The sequence below is a fragment of the Ambystoma mexicanum genome, chromosome 1q (assembly GCF_040938575.1).
Source record: "Ambystoma mexicanum isolate Mex_15411 chromosome 1q, UKY_AmexF1_1, whole genome shotgun sequence".
NCBI lineage: Eukaryota > Metazoa > Chordata > Amphibia > Caudata > Ambystomatidae > Ambystoma > Ambystoma mexicanum.
In genome coordinates, this window is record NC_090922.1 from 1,293,673,666 (window position 1) to 1,293,700,410 (window position 26,745).

At 47.9% G+C, this 26,745-nt stretch overlaps 1 protein-coding gene across 1 annotated transcript in view; it reads right to left on the bottom strand.

Moving 5' to 3' along the window:
- Window positions 1-3,006: 3,006 nt before the first annotated feature.
- The window catches only part of BSND (barttin CLCNK type accessory subunit beta), a 196,401-nt gene continuing 172,662 nt past the window's right edge, over window positions 3,007-26,745 (bottom strand). Inside the window, exon 4 of the mRNA XM_069642117.1 lies at window positions 3,007-9,949. Coding sequence (XP_069498218.1) covers window positions 9,529-9,949 — 421 coding nt within the window. The 3' untranslated portion in view covers window positions 3,007-9,528. The remainder of the gene's footprint in view (window positions 9,950-26,745) is intronic.

Genomic DNA, 26,745 nt, shown 5'->3' on the forward strand with positions numbered 1-26,745 from the left:
CAAGCCTGCGTCTCCGTGGCATCTAACAACTAGGCCAAACTCTTTCAAATCTGCAAGGATCTGGCCAATCCTGCTGCAGTCTCTACCTCTCCTATCCCTTCCCAGGCCCACTGCACAGTCCAGGCTTCATATTTCATCTCTAAAACTCAGGTCATCCTGTCCTCTCTCTCTTTCTCTTCCCCTCTTCCTTCTACTCCCGCTCTTTCTCTGGCCCTTCTTCGGCCACCCCTCCTCCCTCCTTCTCTGCCTTTCCCCTGTTCTCCTCAGACAAGGTTTCTAGACAAGTCTGATCTATGAAAGTCTTGTCAAAACAGGTTCACCCGTGTTCCTCCAAAACTATTAAGGACTACATTGATACCCTGGCTCCTGCTCTGGCTGATTTCTGCAATCACTCCTTTGCCACTGGAGTCTTCCTCTCTCCCCTGAAGCACTCCCTTGTGCACCCTCTTCTTAAGAAACCTTCTGCCGACCCATCCTGCCCGGCTACCCACCCTCCAATCTCCATCACCCCTTTCCTAGGCAAACTCCTCGAAAAGCTGGCCACCTCCCAGCTTAATCTTCACTCTGAATCTGATGGTTGTCTCTATGACCATCAGTCTGGCTTCAGAGCTGCCAGAACCATGGAAACTGCTCTCCTGAACATCTGTGAAGACCTGCTCTCCAACCTCGATTCCAACACCCCGTGTCCTCATCTTACTTGATCTCTCTTCTGCCTTTGACACGGTCAGCCATGCCATCCTGCTCAACCGTCTCTGTGATAACCTGGGTATCACTGATAAGGCCCTGGCTTGGCTGACCTCCTTCCTCTCCGACCGACCCTCCCATGTCCAACTTGGGTCCTTCCTCTCCTCTATCTCTATCTCTACCTGTGGTGTTCCCCAGTGGTCTAACCTCTCTCCCTGGCTGTTCAACCAATTCCTGGCAGTTCTTGCGCACCTCATTGCTGCTCTCTGCCCCAACTTTCAGTGCTATGCGGATGACACTCAACTCATTTTCAGGCTCCCTTCTGCCACCTCCTCTCCTTCTCTCATCTCTGTCTGTTCGCCATCCAGGAGTGGTGTGCCACCAATGATCTCTGCCTCAATGCCAGTAAGACCCAGATTCTCCTCATCCTGTCCTTTCCTGTCTCTCTCTGGTCGGTCTCTCTTGGCCCGTTTCCTGCTCCCACCTGTGAGGATAAAAATCTTGTGCTCATCTTTGACTCCACACTTTCCTTCTCTCCTCACATCTCTGGCGTCTCTAAGAAGTCACACTACCAGCTGCGCCTCCTCAGAGGTATTCTTCCTTTCCTCTCCTTCCCCCAAAAGATCACTGTCTCCAGAGCTCTTGTTCTCTCTAGGCTGGACTACTGCAACAGCCTCTTTCTAAATCTGCCTGCCTCTAATCTCCGCCCTGTGCAACTCATCCAAAACAAGACTGCAAGACTTGTCCTTGGCCTCAAGCCCAGGGATCGTATCTCTCCAGCAGTGGTCGAAGTGAGCGGGAGCGGTTGGGAGCGGTGCTCCTATACTTTTTTTAATTAGCTTGTACAGCTCCTATACTTTTATTTTAAAAAGAAACCGTTCCGGAATGGTTTTGTTTTAAAATAAAAGTGTAGGAAGAAGTTGAAACCTTCACTTTCAGTGCACTGCAGTGAACGTTCCCTTAAACAGCAGGTGCAAGTGTTTGGCGGGGTGTATTGTGTGTGGGAGGGGTTGTGGCAATGGCGTTTGTGGGGAGCAGGGGCAGGCCAGCAGGGAACATAGCTCCACTACTTCTTTTCGTACACTTCGACCACTGCTCTCCAGGACTGAAATCTCTGCAGTGGGTCCCAGTGGCAGAGATTATTAAGTTCAAAACCCTCTGCATTGTCCACGAGGCCTTCTGGGGCATGTGACCTCAATACCTTCAACTCTCTCTTCCTAAATGTCTTCCTTCTCGAGCTCTTTGCTTTTCCGCCTCCAACTCCCTCAGGGTTAGTCGCTTCTCCAAGCAGCGAGTGGATGGTAGATCTCTTTCTTCTGCTGGGGCCTCCCTCTGGAACAGCCTCCCTGCCTCTCTAAAACTTGAGGAGAACCATCTCTGGTACCGGAAGAACCTCAAGACCTTCATTTTTGCTTCTGCTCTCTCTCCTCCTCTCCCCTGCTGATCTCCTGACTGAATCTGAAACTGCACTGGTTGCATGGCTACCCTCTGATCTCGGGCCCAGGTCCCCACCCCGTCAGTTGCACACCTGCACTGCCCCCAGGCAACTGTTTCTGTATCCCTACAGCCACTACTTGACCCCTGTCTATACTTACCCTTGCACTAGCCACCAGCTGGCTGCACTTTTCTTTATTATTTATTGTCTTTATTTATTTGACTGTTATCCTATTTACTGCACTGCCCCCTCCCCTTTCCCCCCACATTTTTCCCCTTGCCCCTCCCCTGCACTTGGCTGATCCCAATGTCTCCGGCCAGCATGTGCCTTACTGCCTGAATCCTCTAGGCTCATAGCTTTTCACCTTGCATCACAATTCCCTTCCTATGCCTCCAAACGGGTCTTCTCTCTACTCGTATGAGTTCCCATGGCAACATGGCTGCCAGGGAATGCACATATTCCTTGCCTGGCACATCCTTTTTTCTTTTTAATTTAAAAATCTGTTTTAGGTACTGCATTTTGCATCTGGACAGGTGAGAAAAGCGTTAGCGCCGTCAGTAGGGAACATTATCGGCCATTGTAATGTCCCTTTCTTTTTCTTTGGACCATTAAGTCAGGTTTCCCAGCACCTAACGGCCTACATTGCCCATGGCTGGGGCCTCTAATGCTTAATTAGTAGTGTTATTGAGAGTTTAGAGGAATATTATGAACATTGCTACAAAAACCTAGAACATTAAGATACTAAGAGAAAGAAAAGAAAGAGTGGGTGGAGTTACAATGATTTCAGGAGAAAACCTGTTGTAGCAATGGCAGACACATTTGTCCTGATAGGAATTGGGTATTGGGTGAGAAATATTGCCAGAATGCTAAGTATCACTACATAAGTGTTTCACTTACAAAATTTTATTGCAATATACAATATTTCCAATGTAAAAATACAATATGTTAATAAAACTATGTTTATGTATGTTTGTATACATTTATCATTTCATAAATATATTTCTACTGAAAGGAACACACAAAGGGAAAAGATCGAAGTGTCAACAGGTAAGATGTGTTCAGTTTCATATTACAATAATTGAGATTTTGTTCCCGCATATTTAGTAGCACTTTCCTAACAATATTAACTAGACTGCACTGTATATGCATATTTGACTACTTAATTCACAGGTTGTCTCTTAAATGAACAATACGTGTTCTACAGTACTTGTAATTGCTCCATTATTGAAGAATTCTGCATTTCCACTGTTTCATTTTCTGTAACCGTGTCACACCGAAACTATATTTTCTACGTAATATCACATCTTATTGTCTTTTACAATGTATGTTATGCAATTCTTTGTAATTGCTTAAATTCTTTGCATGTGAATGCAATCATCATCAGAATAACAGGATCAACAATTATTATATTTGTATACCAGTATCTATATGGTTTGCTTTTGCCGTAACAGTGTTTGCTTTTTACATTTCAGCTGCATAGTATGGTTTTCTGTGTTGTATATTTAAAAAAATAATGTACTTTTCTAGATGTTGACAGGAAATATTTCTATGAATTGTAGAGCAATACATCAATTTAAAGTATTTAATTTGTGTCTTCAAAACACATTTTAAACCAATTCAGTTCCATGTAACATTACTACACCAACTCACGCGCAAGAAGAAAACAAATTAAATTTTAAAGGGATTAAAGGAGAAATAAATACCACCAGTGGAAATCTTAACTTAAGATCCATAATTAGGGATTTGCTTCTGGGAGTTACTTAATGTCTTGAAAGTAAAAAAATTCAGAAAAGAGCACCAAATCAGAGTGGAGTTTGCAGCTTCCCTGCCTGTATCCACAAATAGCTTCTCATTGGCCACATCTTGCACCATCAGATTGAACTATTCTTTGAGGTTACTCCAGTTATCGATCAAAGGGGCAACTTTCAGGAGTGCTCAGGATCCCAGCAAGGCGGCAGACCTCACAACAGAGATTGAGGATAGTCAATTTCCAAAAGAATCAATGGTTAGAGCTTCATATTGTACATGAATGTGCATTGACTTCTGCAATTCCTTCACCATGTAGTAGGGAATATAGTGAACAGCCTTTTTAGACTAGAATATACTATTTGAAATTTGTTGTGGGAGACAAGCATGCTCACTGCGTTCTTGCAACCTTTGTTTAGGAAGTATCAGAACATTGCTCCTGCGGCTTAGAGATGAGGCTCGGCCTCTTCTCCATTTTGTAGTGGTCTACAACAGCAAGTCAGTCAGGTAGATGCTCTATATGTAATCCCCTATTTATCTTACCCCATTGTATCCTCATGGTATCATGTAAAAGATGCAGCTGTCAATATGGAATTTCGGATTCAGCAAAACTGGGGCTATGTGCGACAGATAATGGATGAAACATGACCATTTTCGCAGTGTCGAAATCACTTTGCTAGAGTGACCTGGCACTGGCTTCAGGATATATACTTTCCTTGACGGATTAATCAACTACATACAGGGTATATTCAAGATTGCAAGACAAGTATTCACTGGCAGTATTTTTACCATCCTTTTCTTGGGGGAAATGCATTGGTAAAATGGCTATGATAAACCACTGGACATTGTTATAGTACTATATTCTGTTGACCAAATCAAAGTTCTTTCAGTGTTGCAGTATGGTCATTTGCCTCAGTCAAGAGCTTATTAAGCATCTATCAATAAAAAGGAAAATAACAAATGCCCTTCCATGTCACACTATTGTTTGTTTATTTTAGAATTCCTGAATAAATCACTTGATCATAGTTTTGTGATCTTTAAACCATGTTTAGATGGGTTAACACTGTGTACATTGTTGTAAGTCTTTCCGCGGTTTGTGCACCATTGTGATGTTGGTCATATGAATAAATCTTCGACATTTACTTAGAAAGAGAGCACAAGTGTGGAACTGAAGGGGTCAGGGCAGGCAGAGACGTATAGATAATAATCAGATAATATTTAGAAAGAAAGAAAAAGTATAGAATTGAAGGAGGTAGGGCAGTCAGAGATGAATAGATAATATAAGATAATATTTAGAAAGAAAGGAAAAGTATAGGATTGAAGGGGGTAGGGTTGTCAGAGATGTAGAGATAATCAGATAATATTTAGAAAGAAAGCAAAAGTATAGATTTGAAGAAAGTAGCGCTGTCAGAGATGTGGAGATCATAATAGGATATTTAGAAAGCAAGCAAAAGTATAGAATTGAAGGGGGTATGGTGCTCAGAGATGTATAGATAATAATCAGATAATATTCAGAAAGAAAGCAAAGGCATAGAATTGAAGGGGATGTGGGATTAGAGATGTAGAGATAATAATCAGATAATATTTAGAAAGAAAGCAAAAGTATAGAATTGAAGGGGGTAGGGCTGTCAGAGTTGTAGAGATAATAATCAGTTAATATTTAGAAAGAAAGCAAAACTATAGAATTGAAGGGGCTAGAGCTGTCAGAGATGTATAGATAATAATCAAATAATATTTAGAAAGAAAGCAAAATTATAGAATTGAAGAGGGAGAGCGGTCAGAGATGCAGAGACAATAATCAGATACTTTTTAGAAAGAAAGCAAAAGTATAGAATTGAAGGGGATGTGGGATTAGAGATGTAGAGATAATAATCAGATAATATTTAGAAAGAAAGCAAAACTATAGAATTGAAGGGGCTAGAGCTGTCAGAGATGTATAGATAATAATCAAATAATATTTAGAAAGAAAGCAAAATTATAGAATTGAAGAGGGAGGGCGATCAGAGATGTAGAGACAATAATCAGATACTTTTTAGAAAGAAAGCAAAAGTATAGAATTGAAGGGGGTAGGGCTGTCAGAGATGTATAGATAATAATCAAATAATATTTAGAAAGAAAGCAAAATTATAGAATTGAAGAGGGAGGGCGATCAGAGATGTAGAGACAATAATCAGATACTTTTTAGAAAGAAAGCAAAAGTATAGAATTGAAGGGGGTAGGGCGGTCAGAGGTGTAGCGATAATCAGATAATATTTAGAAAGAAAGCAAAAGTATAGACTTGAAATGGGTAGGGTGGTCAGAGATGTAGAGATGATAATCAGATAATATTTAGAAAGAAATAAAAAGTATAGAATTGAAAGGGCTAAGGCTGTCAGAGATGCAGAGATAATAATCAGATAATATTTAGAAGGAAAGCAAAAGTATAGAATTGAAAGGGGTAGGGCTGTCAGAGATGTAGAGATAATAATCAGATAATATTCGGATTGAAAGAAAAAAGTATAGAATTGAAGGGGGTAGGGCTGTCAGAGATGTAGAGATAATAATCAGATAATATTCGGATTGAAAGAAAAAAGTATAGAATTGAAGGGGGTAGGGCTGTCAAAGATGCAGAGATAATAATCAGATATTTAGAAAGAAAGGAAAAGTATAGAATTGAAGGGGGTAGGGCTGTCAGAGATGTAGAGATAATAATCAGATATTTAGAAAGAAAGCAAAAGTATACAATTGAAGGGGGTAGGACTTTCAGATATGTCAGTTACAGTTGGGGTGCCCCATCAAAATCTAAAGCTGCTCCACTACCACTCACCTTTACACAGCTGGCTCAGGGTGAAGCATGTAAGCAAGCTATGAGGTGATTAGAGTCTGTGCAGGTGTGATAGAACGTTTAGATGCTGGTCTCGAATTGGATAAAACAGGGAGGGCCATGAGTGCTGTAACATGCATTACATTCGCACCCAGGGAAGACAGTTTAGCCAATCCCGTGGCTGGCACAGCGGGCAAGAATACACATTCTCTGCCTGTTGTTCCAGCCACCAGAGACCCAACAGGTGGTGCCATTTTTTTGTTTTGTTTTTTATGTGTGGGAGGGGCCACAGGGAGCCTCTCCCTACCTCCCCACCCCCAAAAGAACCTCAACCACTTCTCCACCCCTCCTTCCACACTTACCTGCTGTACCGGAGCTTTGTGCTCCTTTGCCAGCGCTCCTCCCGTCTACCATTGCCACTTTTCCCTATTGCGTTGGCCATCCTTTTTTCATTTTGTTTTCCCTCTGGAGACTGGCTGGGCAAGCGGCATGAATCTTCCAAGGGAGAAAACAAACCATTCGCACCCAGTTAAACCCTGGAGTGCGAATGGCTTTCACCCCTGCAGTGGGGGATGGCAATGGCTGGTAACGGCCTACAGACCTTGGCTCAGGCTCGTGGGTCGTTGCCGGTCATGGCCACCGCCCACTGCAGGGGTGAAAGCCATAATCTAATATTACATTCCAAAAGACCCACGGAATGTGTGATGAATATCTTTCACAAGGCCCAGCAATTGCAGGCAAGTTCTCGTATTGTCAGCCTCTGCCTTTCTTTGCCTTCCCAATCAGTGCACAATCTCATAATCCCGGGATAGCAAGTATTACTGCTGACCCTAAGACTGTTTATTTATTTATTGTTTAAATTGCTCAGATTGAATTGACTACAAATGGACTGTGCTGCCTCAAACTAAAAGCCCGACTATGTATCCATGCTGTTAACCATACAACTTTTGAATAAGAGTTGGCAGCAACTTTGATTCCTCTAAAGAAATATAGTGAATAAGGGAGGGTTTTTAACTGGGACTGAAATATTCATGGGGTTCTATGTCATTCCATCCCCAGGTTTTTTTTCACTGATTTGTTTGCTGCATTACATTTCTTTTTTAATTGTGGGGTTACCCCCAAACCCGCTTCACAGTTTTTGACCACCTATTCATCACACTTCAATACCCGTTATATCCTTTTCCCACCCACCCCTATATTTTTAGATGAGTTTTATCGTCCATAAATTGGCTGCAAAAAACTCTGCAAAAAAAAACCTGGCGATGAATGGACGTCGTACCATCCATTGGGTCTGTTCTACAAAAAACAGAGGCAATAATTTAGATGTATTGTGCAATTTCTTTGGTGGATTCTTGTTACAAACTTCTAGTTCCTTACTCCTGCTTAGGTTGCTTGCTGTGGTGCACTGGACTAATTTGTCTGTCTTTCTGCAGTCATCTGCAGTGTTCTTTTTTCGGAGCTTAGGTTTGATACCTGCTCTTTTAAACCCCTGCATGCCTCATCTTTCCGACTCAGCATTTCCAAAGTGCTGCTAGACTTTATCCTCTGGGGAATGTCGCCAGCACTTGTTTGTTTAGGATATCTTTTGGATTCTTCTTTTAATGTCTGCCCTTTGTCTCGAAACTAAGTCAGACTTGTTCTTCTCAGCTATCTGTTTTGAATCGGATTTAACTGTCCATAGCTTTTCACTTAGTAGTCCAAGTGCTGACTGTACCAAGACTGTACGGTGTCCATACTCTACTTTGTGGTCTTCCCATGTCATCTTCGTCCGGCTTTATTCTCCTCTAAATAGAGCACCCAATGTCATGATGGGTGCACCTAAATTCAATCCTACAACTCCTCTTCAGCTTCACCGGTTGCCTTTGGATGTGCATATTGTGTTGGAATAAAGGATGTCTGGCTTTCATGGAGCTTGTACCGGGCCTCGCAGTGTATGTGGCTGAGAAATTGCCAGTAGATAGCGGATGTAGAGCTGTAGAGCTATACAGCTTAAAGTATCAGAAGACAGGATATCAGGAAGCTCATTCATGTTTAGTTATTTAACCAGACTTTTTTTGCCACAGTGGTGTGTGTAAATTGTTTTTTTAGCTGTTCAGTTGTTTTCGAGAGATCTTTAGCACTCTGTTGGATATTTGAAAAAGCATTAAATCATGGGTGTTTAAACTTGCTTTCCAACACATGGTTTAAAATGTGTTTCATTCAGATCTCACTCGATGTATTTTGTCTCTGGAGATTGAATTTTGTATTATTTATACTTTATTTGCATTTTTATTTATTGAGATGTATGGATTATTGTCTATTGTGTTGTGGTTGGTATTGATGGAGTTTCACTGCCAGTGCCCTGCTATCTTTTGGTAGGGGAGCACTTCAGATGAACTCACAAATAAAAATAAATAGAGAGGCTTGCAGCTAAAGAAGGATATAGTGAATTTAAACTCTGGAAAAAGGTCTGTTCGCCACACATCTTTAGCAGAAAGCCTGTCTATTCAACTCTTTCCAGGCAAAGTGTTGATCAACTGAACGTGTCTTCATTGCTAAATTATTTGCAGTTTTTACATGAAGTTAGGATAATGATAACCATGGCCTGTTCCCAAGGACCCCACAACACATATGCTCTTAATGGCTTTGCCAGTGAGATAGCTAATGCAAATCATACTAAAATAGAAATGCTAACATTAAAGCACCTTAACCATTTTGGGGTTTTGTTTTTATATTGTTGTTATCCCAATTTTCTTTAAGAGCTTCATTGTTTTTTAATGTCACTGACATTGCATTTTTTATTTTACATTTGTCTTTAGTATTTGTTGATTGCCTTCTGTTTATACAACTTTCCACTTGTGGTATATTTGAATCTTTCAGTTCATTGGTCAAAGTCAGAATCATCAGCCAGCAACTCTTCTTTCAGCCCATAGTAGAAGTCGTCCTCCTGATCACCAGTGTCCTGGCGTATACGGCGATCAAGCCGCTCGCCATCAGGCACCATGGACACTAGAAGGTGTCTCTGACTGTCCGCAGCAGCGGAGTGATTTTGTATGGTTTGGGAACCATGATCTTTGCTAGGGTGGTGCTCCTCAGAAGTTATAGAATCGATGAGCACAATATCTTCGTAGCACGGCGGCCCGCCAATCAGTTTCTCCACTCCGCTCTGCTTCATGAACACGTTATTCAGTTGCTTGTGCACAGGTAGGCCGGTATTACTGCCGCTTGATTCGTCTGAAGATGAGGCATCAGCGTCCTCCTTGAAGGACGCCAGTGGTGCTTCTTTATGCCACTCTGGATCGCTGGAAAAGCAAATTAACAGAAACCATTAGTCAGTACCTGGTATTACAAGTACAATGAGAGGTCTGTATTCACATTATGAGTTTAAGCAACAAAGTTTACAGTAAATTGAGTGTCATGCTGTGAGCAAGATGTTGCTGCTTTTGCTAAGATATTTTCAACTAGAAATCAGTTCTGGCTTTGGCTTGCTTTCTCGCCCTGGGTCATGGAGCACTCCTTTTGTTCAAGAAAGGAAAACATTATGCTCTCTAAGATCATATTTTTGTACTCCGGGAAGCACCACTGAAGTAGCAGAGCACGAGGGCTAACAATGATGAAATATGTCAACATTACTGTTAGTCATTTTCTGTTTATGCATAAATTACTTCCTTCCCTCAATGGGTTGTGTTCTAATAGATAGCATTTTAAACTTTCATTGAGGGTAAAATCTGCCGCTGTATGCCAACTGCCTAGTGGGCAGGTACAGCACTCTGCTGCATTTTGTAATGCAATAATTAAGTGACATTGCCCACACCACTGGGCAGTACGGCCTTTTATGGGGCTGACAGCACACAGGAGGGCGTATTGCCTGCTGGAACAGACAGTAGATGTGGGCTCCGCCGACTGTCCGCCATCTTTTCCTCTCCCACGGCACTGTCTCCATGACATGGAAAGAGAAAACAGACTTCACTGCCACAGCACTGGAGCTAGGGGAGATGGTGGAGAGGCAGTGGAGGCGACAGAGGAAAGAGGAGGACGGCAAGGCAGGCAAAGGTGAGTACCGGATGAGTGAGGGAAGGGGGTGTTCGAGGGTGTGGCGTTGGCCCTTTAAGGGTACGCACGCGACGGGGTGACGTTCACTCCGTCGCGTGCGCAGTTAAATAAACGAGGCATTCCCCGTGACGACACAGTCACCGGGGAGCCCACACTGGTAACACCGCTGTCTCCGTGTCTCTGTGTCACGGGGGGTGGGGGGCTCACGGACGGCGGCATCCGGAGACCGTCAACAGTGGCGACGAGTGCCGGGATCACTTCCTGGAACAGGCGGAGAAATTTGCTGGGAGCGTAGATGATCTTACGTGAACGCTCCAGCGAATTCTGACCGCGGAGAAGGAAGCGACACACGCGGCCGGCGGCCATCTTGATGAATAGGCCTCGGAGACTCACGGCTTCATAGCGAAGCGTCGGTGAGCCATCCGGACATAATTTTTGGATATTTCAGCGGCGGACAATCGCTGGAAACAGCACGTGTCAATTTCAGAATGATTCATTAACATTTTCACTGTTTTTCACCGAGTAGATGGGCGAGATTCTATAGGAAGCCTGCTGAATGCACTAGGGGTTTTTCCCCCTGCTCAATTTTTGGACACTTCATTGTCTGCCTGCTGGCTTGAGTGATACATCTGCGAGGAGTGCGCCTGGTGGGAGGCAGAATTCAATCCATTTCTAGAGGCTGACTGCTGGTGGTGAGTTGCGGCCCCATCAATTATATCTTCTGGGGTGCCTGTGCGCTATCCACCATGAGTCAAGCTGCTGCTGCTGCTGCTGCTGCTGCGCCTCCGCCTGCTCCCCCGCTGAAACCACCTGGGTCCCTACAGCCAATGCCTGAGTTTGATACCTCGGGTGCTCTGTCAAGCCTGGGACAGAGGTGGAAGATATGGATGGATAGGCTTGAGATGAACTTCAGGGCCACGATGGAGACAAGCGACGACAGCAAGCTGGCCACTCTCCTGTACTCTGCTGGCCCAGCAGTGCATGAGATATTTCTGTCCCTGCAGCCGGCGGATGGGTCGTTTGCGGCGGCAAAGGATGCACTCCATAATAATTTTCTGCCAATGGCCAACGCAGATTATGAACGTTTTCTCATGGGAACGGCTCGACAGAAGGATGACGAGACTCTGGATGTATTCTATGGGCGGCTGCGGAGTCTGGCCGCGCCATGTGCGTGGAGCGACCCTGAAGTCATGATTCGCAACCAACTCATTCAGGGGTGTGTCTCTGGGAAACTGAGGCGCCAGATATTGCGCAAGCCTGGCATCACCCTTCCTCGCATCCTAGAACTGGGAAGGTGCCACGAGGTGTCGGAATTGCGGGTGACCAGAATGGAAGCTGGTGCCCGCCCAGGCAAGGTGGAGGAGGTCTGCGCGGTCGGAAGAGGCCGTGGAGCGAGGCGCCCCATGAACACTCAGAGCCCGCGCCCGTTTGGGACCACTTCCTCGTGCCCAAAGTGTGGGTACGATCTCCCGCACCCAGCTGAATGCCCTGCGACTGGGGTTAAGTGCGGTAGGTGCGGAGGCGCGGACCACTTCGCCAGGATGTGCAGATCTGCAGCTCCCAAGATAGTGCCTAGGGGGCCTGTTCGAGCTGGGTTCTTCCGACCCCAAAGGACGTCCAACGTCGTTCAGGTGGACCAAGGTGACGAAGGGGCGCCTCAGGAAGAGGAGGAGGAGGAAGAGGACGAGGAAAACGTCTTCTTCGTGTCCAGTGTGAGCATGCTGAAATCCCGCTCCAAGAGACAGCCCAGGTGCAACGTGCTTGTCAATGGTGACTCCGTACCAATGCTAGTGGACACCGGTGCGTCCGTGAATGTGATGGCCAGACAGCACTATGATACCATGCAGGCCCCGCCCACGCTGACCGCACCGAGAGCACGCATATTCGCTTTCGGCGGCGATCAGACCCTCCCTCTGGACGGCGTATTCGTGGCTGATGTTCAATATGGGGACTCACACATCCGGGCCAGATTCTATGTCACCCCGGTGAGCGACAACACCTTGCTTTGCTGTGCTGCGGCTGAGGCGTTGGGAATTGTCACATTTGCATATTCAGTGTACTTAGACGACATTCAGGTACTCCTGGCCAAACACAGCTCCCTGTTTGAAGGCATTGGACAGTTGGTGGGTGAGCCGGTCCGGCTCCACATCGATGAGTCAATCCAACCAGTGGCGCCGAAGCACCGGCAAGTTCCTTTTCATCTCAGGGATCTGGTGGATCGAGAACTGGACAATCTGGTGGGGCTGGACATTATTGAAAAGGTCGAGGGCCCCACCCCGTGGGTGTCTCCCATTGTCATCGCGAGCAAGCCTAAACAGCCGGATGCAGTGAGGATCTGTGTGGACATGCGACTCCCCAATAAGGCCATAAAGAGGGAGCGACACTTGACCCCCACCATCGATGACATCATAGCAGAACTGCAAGGGGCGAGGTTCTTTTCCAAACTGGACCTGAGAGCAGGCTATCATCAGGTGGTCCTGCACCCCGAGTCCCGCTACATCACAACCTTTACCACTCATCGAGGTCTTTACCGATACAAGAGGTTGAGTTTTGGGGTGTCTTCCGCGGCGGAGGTCTTCCAAAACATCATAAGAGGGGCACTAGCGGATTTGGATGGAGTCCTTAATATTAGCGATGACATTTTGGTGTATGCCAGGTCGGAGACGGAGCATCTGGCACGCCTGGCCAAGACCTTTGAACGCCTGCGCTCGCTGGGACTCACCCTGCACAAGGACAAGTGTGAATTTCTGAAAACAACGATCGAATTCTTTGGGTTCGTGTTCAAGGCGGGTGGGGTGTCGCCGGACCCCCGCAAAGTGAGGGACATAAAGGAGGCGCGCCCGCCAGAGAATGTTGCGGAGGTGAGGAGCTTCTTGGGTATGGTTACTTACTGTGGCCGCTTCATCAGGAATCTAGTGTCCCGTTCAGAGCCGTTGAGGTCGCTCACAAAGAAGGACACCACCTGGCAGTGGGGCCCCCTTGAGCAGGCGGCATTCGATGACATCAGAGGTGCCTTGGCGGCGGACGACACCATGGCGTTCTTCGATCCAAGTCTGCAGACAGAGATCGTTGTGGACGCCAGCCCATATGGACTGGGGGCAGTACTTACACAAGTGGGGAATGACCAGGAGATTCGACCCATAGCATACGCCAGTAAGGCGCTCTCCGACACCGAGCAAAGGTACTCCCAGATTGAGAGGGAAGCCCTGGCGGTGCTGTGGGGTTGCAGACATTTTCGCCTCTACATTCTGGGGCGCCCCGTGACTGTGGTCACGGACCACAAGCCGTTGTTGCCGATCATGGCGGGCTCATCTTCCCGTCCACCAGTGAGAATAGAGCGCTGGATGCTCGCCCTGCTCGATTATGGAGTGTCGTTGACATATCGTCCAGGGGCTAACAACGCGGCAGACTACCTCTCTCGACACCCAAGAGGGGACTCGCAGGAGTCTGCATCAGCGGAAGAGGCCGACTAACATGTCCGCCTGGTTGTGGAGACGGCCACCCCAAACTCCATGCAGGTGGAAGAGCTCGAGGTTGCATCAAAAGGCGACGAATGTTTCACCATCCTGAGGGAAGCCATGCAGAGGAGTACCTGGAAGACGGTACTGGAGGCCGTGGAACGCAGGACATGTGAAGCCAGAGTGGCCCTCGAGCAGTTATGGAGAGTGAGAGAAGAACTGACATTCTCAGAGTCGGGGCTGCTACTGAGGCGTGAGAGAATCGTGGTGCCCCAGGCCAAAATTGTACAGGTCATAACCTTGGCGCACCAGGGTCATCAAGGGGCGCCCAAAACCAAAGCTCGCCTCCGCCAGAAGGTGTGGTTCCCGGAACTCGAGCGGAAGGTGGAAGCATTTGTGGCGTCGTGCGTATGGTGCCAGGCTGCGGCACCGGCACAGCGGGAACCATCCATTGAAGCGATGCCCAGAGGGACCAGGCCATGGGAAGTAGTGCACGCAGACTCCGGGTCCACGTCGAGAGGCACTCACTTCCTAGTTGTGGTGGACGAGTGGTCTCGATACCCGAAGGTCGAGTTCATAGAATCCGTCGCATTTGAGAATGTGGTGGTGGCGCTGGAGAAGATTTTCGCCACCCATGGCCTGCCCTCTGTGCTGTGCTCCGACAACGGGGCACCATTCCAAGGTGAGAGTTTTGCCGAGCTCATGAGGGAGTATGGCATTCAACACCGGCGGGTAACCCCACTGTGGCCCCGGGCCAACGGGGAGGCAGAGCGCATGATGTGCACCCTCAACAAAGTGTTCAGGATCGCCCATGGAAAGGGCGAGTGCTTGTAGAGGGCCCTGTACGTCTTCCTGCGGGGATATCGGACCACACGTCACTCCTCAACGGGTGTGGCCCCAGCGGAGGCTCTCTTCCAGAGATGCCCGAGAGACGTCATACCGGAGGTGGGGGACAGGGACCCTGCCGTCATTGACAATGAACAAGTCGAAGAGGACAGACGAATCAGGACGCAGATGGAAAACATCCGGAGGGGCCTGAGACCCCCGCACATCGCGCCGGGAGATGAGGTTTTGGTGAGGAATCGCCACCCACAAGGAAAGTTGTCCCTCACGTATGAACCCGCTCCTCTAGATGTCGTGGCGGTCAAGGGCTCTATGGTGACAGCCTCTGACGGGACGTCGTCTGTAACAAGGAATGCCTCCTTCTTCAGGAGAATCGGCGACCTGAGAGTGGACAGCCCGGACAACCGAGAGGGTGAGGGTGCCTTGGATGAAGGTGGGGGTGAAAGCCCCGCCGTGGACTCTCCGGCTCGAGGCAGACCAGGTCAAGAGACACCGGCCAGGACGTGGGAAACCTGCCCGTCTCACAGACTATGTGACGGACTAAGCTGGGGAGGCTGACCGGGGGTAATGGTCAGGCCGTGACAGGTACCCGCGGGGGATCCAGGGTGGCTGTGAATAAATGGGGGTTTTTGGAGTTGACAGAGTTGTGTGCTTTATAAATGTGTGATAGTTAGTCCCTCCTGTTTCCAATTTGTTGTTATGGAAAAGGAGGAGTGTGGCGTTGGCCCGTTAAGGGTACGCACGCGACGGGGTGACGTTCACTCCGTCGCGTGCGCAGTTAAATAAACGAGGCGTTCCCCGTGACAACACAGTCACCGGGGAGCCGACACTGGTAACACCGCTGTCTCCGTGTCTCTGTGTCACAGGGGGTGGGGGGCTCACGGACGGCGGCATCCGGAGACCGCCAACAGAGGGAAACTCTGATATGCTATTTAAGCAATATTCCAGAGACAGGGCGCTTTATCAGTCGGTAGCAGCCCAGTGCCAAAGTTTCAAATCCTGACGGCCTCAAGGGCCTGCAATTTGGTCCCTGGCAATGTTAATGGCCAGTAAAGACCTAATTTCCTCGCTTGTTGTTAGAGTTACCAATATCTTTTCTTTAAAATGTTGTGAAACAGTGCAGTTGCAATTTCGTAAGTGAAAAAAAAACCTGCAACATAAAATGGCTCTTCTCCATTTCCATTGCCAAACAGAGTAAGAGTGTGTTGAAAGAGGACCCGTTACAAGCCCATCAGAGTGTATGGATTGTGGGCACATACCATGAGGTAATGCCCGCATTCTGAGCCCTCTGATTGGAATCTTACTTTGCTAGCTGGACATGCTTCAATCTGCCCTTACTCTGTTGACTGGGCATACTGTAATCTTACCCATCTGTGTCAAATAGGAACGCTGGAATCTTCCCTTACTGTCCCAACTGGGCACACTGGAATCATCCTTAACTGTCTTAAGTGGAACTATGACGTCATCCCTCAAGTGCTAATTTCCAGTACCTTCATTTCTAACAGAACAATCTTTTCCTGTATCTTCAAGCATGTGACATTGTGCTGTGGATATGACTGCAACAAACATCTTCACGCTAAATGGATTTAGACAGAATGGCCCCAAGACAAAGGGAGGTCAAATGTTCCGTAATACAGATTTACAGGGAAAGCCAACCAGAATGCCTTTCTAGAAATCAGTGCTCAGTGGTGGAAGCTACTGAAATACAACCCTTGAAATCATGCTCAGAATCAAACATGGACATTTACGCTGAGACAGGACTAGGAGGCCGCCTAGGGCAGCACCAGCTGGGGGCTCCAGACTACCCATACAAAGGGCAAACGTTAGCTCCATGCCTGGGGTGGAGGAGCGATGGAGGCAGCGAAGGCAAAATCCCACTTTCCTAAGGTGGTAAATGTCATTGAACCTCTTTGAGCGTATAGACAAGGAACAGTGGAAGTGTACAGCATTTCCACAAAATTGCATGCTACAGTGGACCCCTAAGAATGCATGATCCCCAAATTCTATAATTAATAAAAGGCATTTGCATGCTGGTGCACGAGCTGACCATGCACAATTTATTATTACCTGCAAAGTAGAGGTGGGTTGGCAAGGTGGGCATTGGGCTAGCCTAGACAAAGTGTCTCAAGCTCAACTTGAGGTTTGCGTCAGTGGATGCCGAAAACCCGAGACGAGCACCATTTGCTTGTAATAGGAAAAAACACTCCTGCAAGATGCATTTTACCAGAACCCAGCTCCGTCCAATTCCTCCCCTGGAGCACCCACTTCTCCCTGATGCCATTTTCTTTTGAACGTAGTGCTGCCCAGCATGGTCCGGGACTCTAACCGTGGAGGTCAAATGTTACCATTCGAGGCCCAGAGTGAGTCACATTTCCAATGGCCAGTGTACTATCCACTGGCGAGGACTCTGGGAAGGGCCTCCCCATTGTAATGTGTCACTGAAGCAGATCTAAAGGACATTGAGGAAGTTGTCGAAGCTGCAGTGGGTGCTGCTTTCAGGAGGTGGTGCTGAGTATTGAGTGCAGGCGGGAACAAGCTTATTCAGGGTGCAAAGTCGAAAGAGAGCTAGGTTACTGTGTATGTTGGAGGTGAAGGAGGCACTGCGGTGAGAGGGTTGCCATGCTGACACCCTGGCGGAATTGTCAGTTTACCAGTTAAACATATTATTTTATGTTAACAAAATGTGTATAGCGCCCGTTCACCCCAAAGAGCAGCTTGGCGCTAAGACACTAACAGAGGCAAACAAAACCCCCAGCCTAGAAAAGCAGAGTTTTAAGTGCTCGATGAAATAGCGGGTGGTTGTCAATGCCCCTGAGGGTGAGCAGAAGGTCCTTCCACAGTTTCCCGGCTGCAACTGAGAATGCACAACCTCCTACCCTAGTCAGCCGGAATTTCTGGATGACCGCTAGGCCAGCCTGGCCAGACGTAATATCCGACCTGGAATATAAGGCTGGAATTTACCTTGCAGGTACTCTGCCACTTGGCGATGGTATGCCCTGTGGACTAGACAGAGGGCTTAAAATGTAATCCGCTTAGCCACCGGGACCCAATGAAGAGGGCAGAGGACAGGGCTGATGTGGGCACCATAAGGCGAGGAGGTGGCCACCCGGGTTGCCAGATTGTGCAGGCAAGGAAGCCGGTGTATCAAACCGAAAGGCTGGGCCAGGAATCAGTCATTGCATTAGACAATACGATTAGTGATCAGGGAGGCAACCACCCGAGGTCGTAAGGAGGAAGGCAAGAATGGCACGATCTTGGCATCTCCTTTAGAAGATAGTGGCCCGCCTTACATACAGCACTGACCTGGGGAGCCATACAGAGAGAGGGAGAGAGATAAACACCCAAGTTCTTGACCGCTGTGACTGGGATCGAAGAGTCACCCAGGGCCGACGGCCAGAAAGATGGGGTCCTGAGAGTGGCCCTAGACAAAGAACCCACCACCAGGAAAACCGTCTTGTCCCCATTGAGCTTCAGCCAGTTGTCATTCATCCATCCCTTAACTGCCACCAGGCACCTACACAGGTGTGCCGACACCTCAGTCTGGTCAAGATCTAACCGAACCAAGATCTGCGTGTCGTCAGCATAGGAGTAGCACTGGAGGCCGTGAGAGTGTGGATGAGAGCAATCAACGACTGAATATAGATGTTAAAAAGCATCTGGGACATGGCAGAGCCTTGAGGAACACCACAGGAAAGTATATGAGAAGCTGGCAGAAACAGGGAAGGAAAATGTGATTGGCCCCTGTCAGTCAGAAAGGACTAGGACAGGGCTTGAGAGGCCGGCTGCGGCCAAGTTGGATAGCAGGATGGAGTGGTTGACAGTGTCGAATGCTGCAGGTAAACATGGCTTCGAATAGATCATATTCCGGTATGTGGGTTTATTGATAATCTAGTAAATTTCGCCCAAGAAAATAGCATTTCAGACAGACAACAATGGGAATCCATAACACTAATTCATGGCATTGGGAAGTGAAATGTTCACCATAGAAATAAAGCAGATGTCCACGTCCTATATACTAGACTACCATGTATACCATGGCAGAGTGTTTAAGGGGGATGGGGATTGTAGGTCTGTTTCAAGGCTGGTTATTACAGTGCTTAAGCAGCAGTCTACAGGTGTTGAGGAATGGGTTACCAGGAATGCTGCCAGTCAAGATTGTAGGCGGGGACAGTGGGAGTACATATATGATCAGGAAGGCAGTGGAAACAACCACTGTTTGTGTGAGTTGAGAGGCAAGACGCCAGGTATGGATCTTGTGTTGTGGGGATGAGAAGGCAAGACGTCAGGTAAAAGTATTTTATTGCGTGGGTGGAGAGGCAGGACTCCAGAGATGGGTCTTGTGCTTTTGGGGTGAGGAGGCACACTTGTATTCAAGAGGGTTGAGAGGTAGGGCACTAGGCATGGCATAGTTTGTTTTCGCGGCTGGGAAGTCAGGACGCCAGAAATGCATCTTGCATTGTTGGAGAAGGGGGAGTCAGGACTCCAGGTATAAGTCTTGTGCTGTAGGAGTGGAGATGCTGGATTCTGGAGATGGATCTTATGTTGCATGGGGCGGCAGCACACCAGTTATGGGTCTTGCGCTGTGGGGCGAGGTGGAAAAATATGATATGTCATTTATAACGCACCTGTATACAAGTGTTTCTAGGCGAGACAAGGCAAGGGAGGGAAGACAGAGGGAAGACAAGACAAACCATTTTACTAGGCCTTGTGTAATTCAGATTGTGCAAGTGCTACGAAATGAAGAGCAGGGGGAAGGGAGGAGGGGGACTGCCAGGGAGAGGGAAGGGGGGAAGTGCAGTCAGGGCAGCAATGCTCTGAGTAGGTTCAGTCAGGGTAGCGGAGCTCTGGGTAAGTGCAAGGAGGCATGGGACTGTGGGTAGCAGTTACATCCCCTAAGTGCGCGATAGGTCCGGAGGCAGTGCAAGGGAGTCTGATCATGGAGGAGCTAGGTACCCAGTAGACTCTGAGGGTAGCCAGGCAACCAGTCAGCGCGGGAGACAGGTAGGTCAGCAGGGGAGAGAGAGAGAGAAAGCAGAGGAGTAAAGGAAGGTCTTGAGCTGCTTCTGGAACTTCATGTGGTTCCGCTCAAGTTTGAGAGGGTCAGGGAGGTCATTCCAGAGAGAAGCACCTGCAGAGGAGAGAGATCTACCCCCACTCTCTGCCTGGAGAAGCGTCTGACTCTCAGAGAGTTTGAGGTAGCTGAGTGAAGGGCTCAAGAAAGAAGGTATTTTGGAAGAAAAAGTTGGATGTAGTCCCGGCCCCGGCCTGAGAAAGCCTTGTGGACGATTCAGAGGGCCTTGAACTTGATTCTTGCAGCCACCGGGAGCCGGTGGAGAGTTTTCAGGGCTGCAGAGATATGGTCCCTGGGCCTGAGGCCAAGGACAATTCTTGCAGTCCTGTTATGGATTAGTTGCAGAGGGAGGAGAGTAGAGGAAGGTAGATTTAGAAAGAGGATGTTGCAGTAGTCCAGCCTACAGAGAATCAGGACTCTAGAGACAGTGAGCTTTTGGGAGAAAGTGAGAAAGGAAGAATACCTCTGAGGAGGTGCAGCTGATAATGGGCCTTCTTGGCAAGGTCTGTGATGTGGGGTGAGAAGGAGAGAGTGGAGTCTAAGATGACACCAAGGTCTTTTGCCTCATAGGAAGGCAAAGGAAGAGGGCCCAAAGAGGGTGGCCAGAGTGGGTAGGGACAACGGGAGCAGGGGTCCCAATGAGAAGGATCTCCGTCTTACTGGCATTAAGGCAGAGATCATTGGAGGCGCACCAATCCTGAATTGCTAATAGACAGTCAGGAATGAGCGAGAGAGAAGAGGATGCAGGTGGGAGCCTGAAAGAGAGCTGAGTGCTATCCGCATAACACTGGAAGTTAGAGCAGAAGGTAGAGATCAGGTGGGCCAAAGGGGTCAAGTAGACATTGAAGTGCCAGGGTTGAGAGAATAGAGCCCTGGGGAACACCACAGGTGGAGAGAGAGTTGGTAGAGAGAAAGGACCCAAGTTGGACTTGGGGGAGAGTCGGTTCAGGAGAAAGGAAGTCAACCACTCCAGGACCTGATCTGTGATGCCCAGGTTCTCATGTAGTCGTTTGATCAGGAAGGCGTGGTTGACTGAGTCAAAGGCAGAGGAAAGGTCAAGGAGGATGAGGAGAGAAGGGAGGCTAGAGTCAAGATTAGTGAGTAGATCTTCACAGATGTTCAGGAGAGCAGTTTCCGTGCCTTGGCTGCTCTGAAGCCAGATTGATGGTCATGAAGATAACCAAGAGATTCAGTGTGGAGTGCAAGCTGGGAGATGGCCAGCTTTTCCAAGAGTTTGTCCAAGAAAGGAGTGATAGAGATGGGGCGATAATTTGCCGGACATGGAGGATCGACAGAAGGCTTTTTAAGGAGGGGGTGCAAAAGGGAGTGCTTGAGGAGAGAGGGGAAGGATCCAGTGGCAAAAGAGTGATTGCACAAATCGGCCAAGGCTGGAGCGAGGTTGTCAATGTGGTCCATGATAATTCTGGAGGAGCAGGGAAGCACCTGTTTGGACAACCTTTCATAAATTGGACTTGTCTAGAAACATTGGCCCTCATTACAACTCAGGCGGTAAGGGGTTTACGGCGCCGTAAACAGCGCCGACCCTTACCGCCTGAGTACGAGGTCCCTTAGCGCCATGGCGGACTTAACACCTGCTTTTAGCAGGTGTTAAAATCCATGGCGCTAAGGGACCATGGAGTTAATTACGCCACCGTAATTTACGGTGGCGTAATTAACGCCTTCCCCACTCCCATTATGCCCTATGGGGCAAAAATGGGAATGGGGAAGGGTAAATGGGGATTGGGGACTTACCGCCCCGCCAAGGTCGGAATGGGGCGGTAAGTCCGCCAACCACCATGGCGTAAACGTAGTTTACGCCATGGTGGTAAAGTCACGGCCCAGGCGGTAACTTACCGCCTGGGTCGTAATGAGGGCCATTATCAGGTTTTGTCAGAGAAAAAGAGGAGAAAAGAGGAGGAGAGGGTCAGGCGGCCAGAAGGGGGCCGAGAGACGTAGTGGAAGAGGAATAGGAGAGAGAGGACTGGATGTCCTGAGTTTTAGTGGTGAAATGAGATGCCAGAGTCATGCAGCTGGCCTGGGAGGGAACAGGAGAGGTGAAAACTACAGAAGGATCTGTCAGCTCCTTGCAGATTTTAAAGAGCTCGGCCATGTTGGTAGAGGCAAAAGAGATGCAGGCTTGGATGTGGACTCTCTTCTCGGACAGGACAGAGAATCTGTATTGCCTTTGGAGCAGGCGGCAGGCCCGTCTGTCAGATGATGCGCCCAAAGCCCTCTACTTCCTTTCAGCCACCCTGCACTTGCGTTTCTGTCCGGTTAGGTTGGAGTCATACCAAGAATGGCACTTGGAGGTAGGCTTCAGGCAGATTCTCATGACAAGGGCAAGGACGTCCAGAGTTTGGGATGGAATGATGAAGGTGAGAGAGGGCTGCGTCAGAGTGTGAGTCTGTCGCAGGTGTAAGAGGAGCAGAGAAAGTAGCAGCAAAGGCATCCACTAACACACGCTTCATGAGCCGAATGACTGAGGAGAGGGTTAGAGAGGGTGATGTCTGAAGAGATGTGAACATCCATGGTATGACTGGCAGAGTGTGTCAGACCAGAGCAGTGTTTGACAGCAGAGCGGGAGTTAAGAGTAGCAGCGTGGAGCATGTCACCACATTTAAAAGACTTCCGGGGTGGGGTACAGGCTTTTGGTACACCCAGCGGGGGAGGGGGAGGGGCCCGAGATTGGGCAGAGGTGGTTATAGGAGGTGGCATAGTAGCCAGAGAAGAGGTGGAAGGTGCCAGAGAAGTGGCGAAAGAAGGAGGTGGCAGAGGAGCCTGATGGGTCCTAGGAGGACTAGCAGGAGAAGGAAGGAAGTTGATAAGAAGCAGGAGACGCGTATTGAAAAGGACGAGATTGGGCTGACGGCCCTGGACCAAGACTCTGACATTCAAAAAGAAATTAATTATGATCTTGGAGTAGTGGAAGAAGGCCAAGAGTGCCTCCCACCGAGTGCCACCCTTAATGGGAGAGGAGGAGATAGGAGAGGGAGAGCCAAAACCATATGAGTGGTCTATAGGTCTGTTGAGGGAACGACAAAGAGGATGTTGTGAGAGCCTGTCTGGAGGAAGAACTGATGTAGTTATAGAGAGTATATAACAACACCAGGGTAAGCTAATGTGAAAAGAAACAAACACGGCCAAGCCGTTGGGATCCTTTCAACTGTTAACAGGATGAACGTGGTGTCACAAAAACAACGGTTTTGTAGGAAAATAGTAATTCAAACAGGTTCTGTTAATGAAAGACCAAAAATGTAGGGCACTCAACCAGAGTGGCAGGGGGTTGGTTTGGGCTGTTGGTTGGGTGTGGGACAGCGGGGGGTCACCCAACTCAAACGTACCTGTCTCTAGGGAAAATGCGCCCTGTCCTAATCGGAGTGCTTGTCCCTAGATAGCGTGTGTGGTGACTCCTGTCTAACAGAGATAGAGAGAAGGGACTAACCCTACTCTTCTATGCTGCTGACCTACGTGTTTCATCAAAGCACCTCTAAACGCGCAGAGAACTGAGAATTTTATTCAATCTTCAATATTGTAAGCAGTCTTCAATATTGTGGGCAATTCCAATTATGTTTTTCCGTTCAGCAATGTCCAGAGCTATGAATTAGCTTCTGTGGCAGATCAAAACATTTTTTTGGAAAAGCCTGGAAGCAGGTAAAAATAAAAGGGCCAGGGGGCCATGGGGTGTAAAAAAGGCTCTTATAAAATTACACACTTTCATGAGAGCAGTTGTATTTGGCAATATCCTTTTCCTCTTATTGGGGATATTTGTTGTGGGTCATGAGAGCATTTTTACACCCTATGGCCCCCTGGCCCTTTTATTTTTACCTGCTTCCAGGCTTTTCCAAAAAAATGTTTTGATCTGCAAGTAGTTCCTCCTCACGCGACCTATGGGCTAATATTAAAGATTGATACCGGAGAAGGAATACATACAGCCGACCTGCTCCCAGGTCCTACCAACTACACCCAGCCAGTCACAGAAGCTAATCCATAGTTCTGGACATTGCTGAACAGAAAAACATAATTGGAATAGGCCACAATATTGAAGACTGCTTACAATATTGAAGATTGAATAACATTCTCAGTTCTCTGTGCATTTGGTGGTGCTTTGATTAAACACGTAGGTCAGCAGTATAGAAGAGTAGGGTTAGTCCCTTCTCTCTATCTCTGTTAGACAGGAGTCACCACACATGCTATCTAGGGACAAGCACCCCCGATTAGGACAGGGCGCTTTTTCCCTAGAGACAGGTACGTTTGAGTTGGGTGACCCCCCCCCCCCGGTCCCTCACCCAACCAACAACCCAAATCAACCCCCCATCCCCCTGCCACTCTGGTTGAGTGCCGTAGTTATAGAGAGGCCTGGGTTGGAGACCAGGATGTCCCTCTTGAACTTCTTCCTTCCAGACTTAGAGGGATAGGAGATAGAGTAGCAGACAAAGAAGATGGGAGAAACAAAGAGCACCATAGGGGGTGCAAGGAGGAAGTAGCAGGAGGGTGGGAGTGAGAGAGGCCATGGAGAGATGCACAGCTCAGCGCTGCACAGTGCAGGATAAGCAGGGGGGTCACACAGAAGGAAGAACACAGGAGGAACAGAAAAGTGACACAGAACAGTAGAAACAGTAACCCCAGATAGGTGGGGACCTAGAGAGTTGGAGAGAGCCTAATGGGACACAGTTAACAGCACAGCAGTGTCCACAATTGAAGGGACCTAGAAATGGCAAGTATCAGTGTTGTATTGTGGGGGTGGAGCAGCAGGACCCCTGAGATAGGTCTTGCGTTTTGAGGGTGAGGAGGCAGAATGCAAGGTATGGATCTTGTAGGGGTCAGAAGGGTTGCATAGGAACAGGTGGGGAGGAAGAACACCACATATTATAGTCTTGCGTTACGGTGGCTGAGGAAGCAGGCTGCTAGGTACGGGCAGTTTGTTTTTCGGGGCTGGGGAGCCAGAACACCAAGAAAGGTTGCTTTGTGGGGGATGGAGGAGTCAGGACTCCAGTTATAGGTCTTGTGTTGTAGGAGCAGGGAGGCTGGATGCCAGGCAATGATCTTTTGTTCACACCAGCCTAGTGTTTCGCTCATAGAGCCAATCCATACCTCCCTTGCTCAGCACTGGCTGGACTCTACCTATGAATTCTCTGGCTCTCCCAAATCTAGCATAACATCACTTATGCTTGTTGGGCCGCCCCCGTGAGGTGAAGATTCCCCTCTCTGAGCACAGTGAGCAAGGGGTCCATGTCTGGATTACCCAGAAGATTAAGGAGAAGTGGATGTCATAATGAACATGTGACTATGTGCAGGGGTCACATATGGAGCTTTCTAACCCACAGTACTACAACCTGCTCCAGGAAGACCCAACCAAACTATACAACAGCAAACTCAACGGGATTATAAAGAAACTTCTGAATGAAACCCAGGACTACATTCATGGTCTAGTACCAGATAACAAGCACCTGGTACTTTCTACATGCTCCCCAACACACACAAAGAACACCATCCAGGACATTCATTCATCTCTAGATCTGCCATGCTAACTAAAAACATCTCTGGCTGGATTGAAAAAATCTTAAAGTCACTTTGGAAAGAGGCACCCAGATACATCTAGGACATTATTTTTCAATTCAACAAACTGGATGATATCGTCCTCCTCCCAAGGGATATATCACTAGCAACCATGGGCATGGAATCACTCTGCACAAACATTCCCCACATTGATTCACTGAGGCATGTCAGAATGCTCCTGCATTCATAACCCACTTGCTGAGCGCATAGGGTTAATCTTGACACAACTGTTTAACATTTGGTGCTGACACTTATTTCAGAGTGAAGCGGGTGACTATGGGTACTCGGGTGTTGCCTTGATATGCAAATGCATTTATGGCACTGTTGGAGATTAATTTCCTCGCTATCTGTGACTGCAGACCATTGGGATGCCTAAGCCACATCAATAATATCCTCATGGTTTGGTGGAGCAGGACTGCCCCAGCCCCCACAGAAGATTTAATAAATTCCAGGCAATGATCTACTTCAAACTCTCCTGAGAATGAACATTGTTTGACACCAGCATAGCAGTAAGAGACAACCAGCTACAGCTCAGAAGGCTAACACTAGTGTGATATCAAATTGTGGTGGCTGTATAATTGCTTGTTCTTAATTGTCATCATGCATATTTTAAAATGTACATGCCACCAGACTAAGACAAACAATAATTAAGTTTTGAAACAGAGGTACAGAACACTAAAAAGACACCTCTCACAGTAGGAACATTGTGTTACAGAGGCTGTCAGGAATGCACATGTGACAATTCAACCCTCCCTGTGTCATTACAGTGCTCTTGCTTAGGTGTCAAGAGACTGGTACAACAAAGGCACATGAATGCACTATGGCTTTGGCATGGAGCAGTTTGAAAGGGGCTCTCCACAACTGCTATGTGGGAAAAAGGCCTGGAAGCTCCCTTTTATATCCTCCAGAGGAAGGGTAACACCTTCCTCCCAGGGCACATGAACCCTCACCAGGAGATCTCCTTTAAATTAGTGCTTCAAAGGCAGCACTGACATAACAAAGTCATACTCACACCAGAGTGCTGACCACTGCAGTCCCTTTGAAGTCAGCAGGCATGGGAAGGGGTTCATTGGGAGTATCCAGAAGGGAGAAGTTGCCTGTGAGATGGGTTAAACCA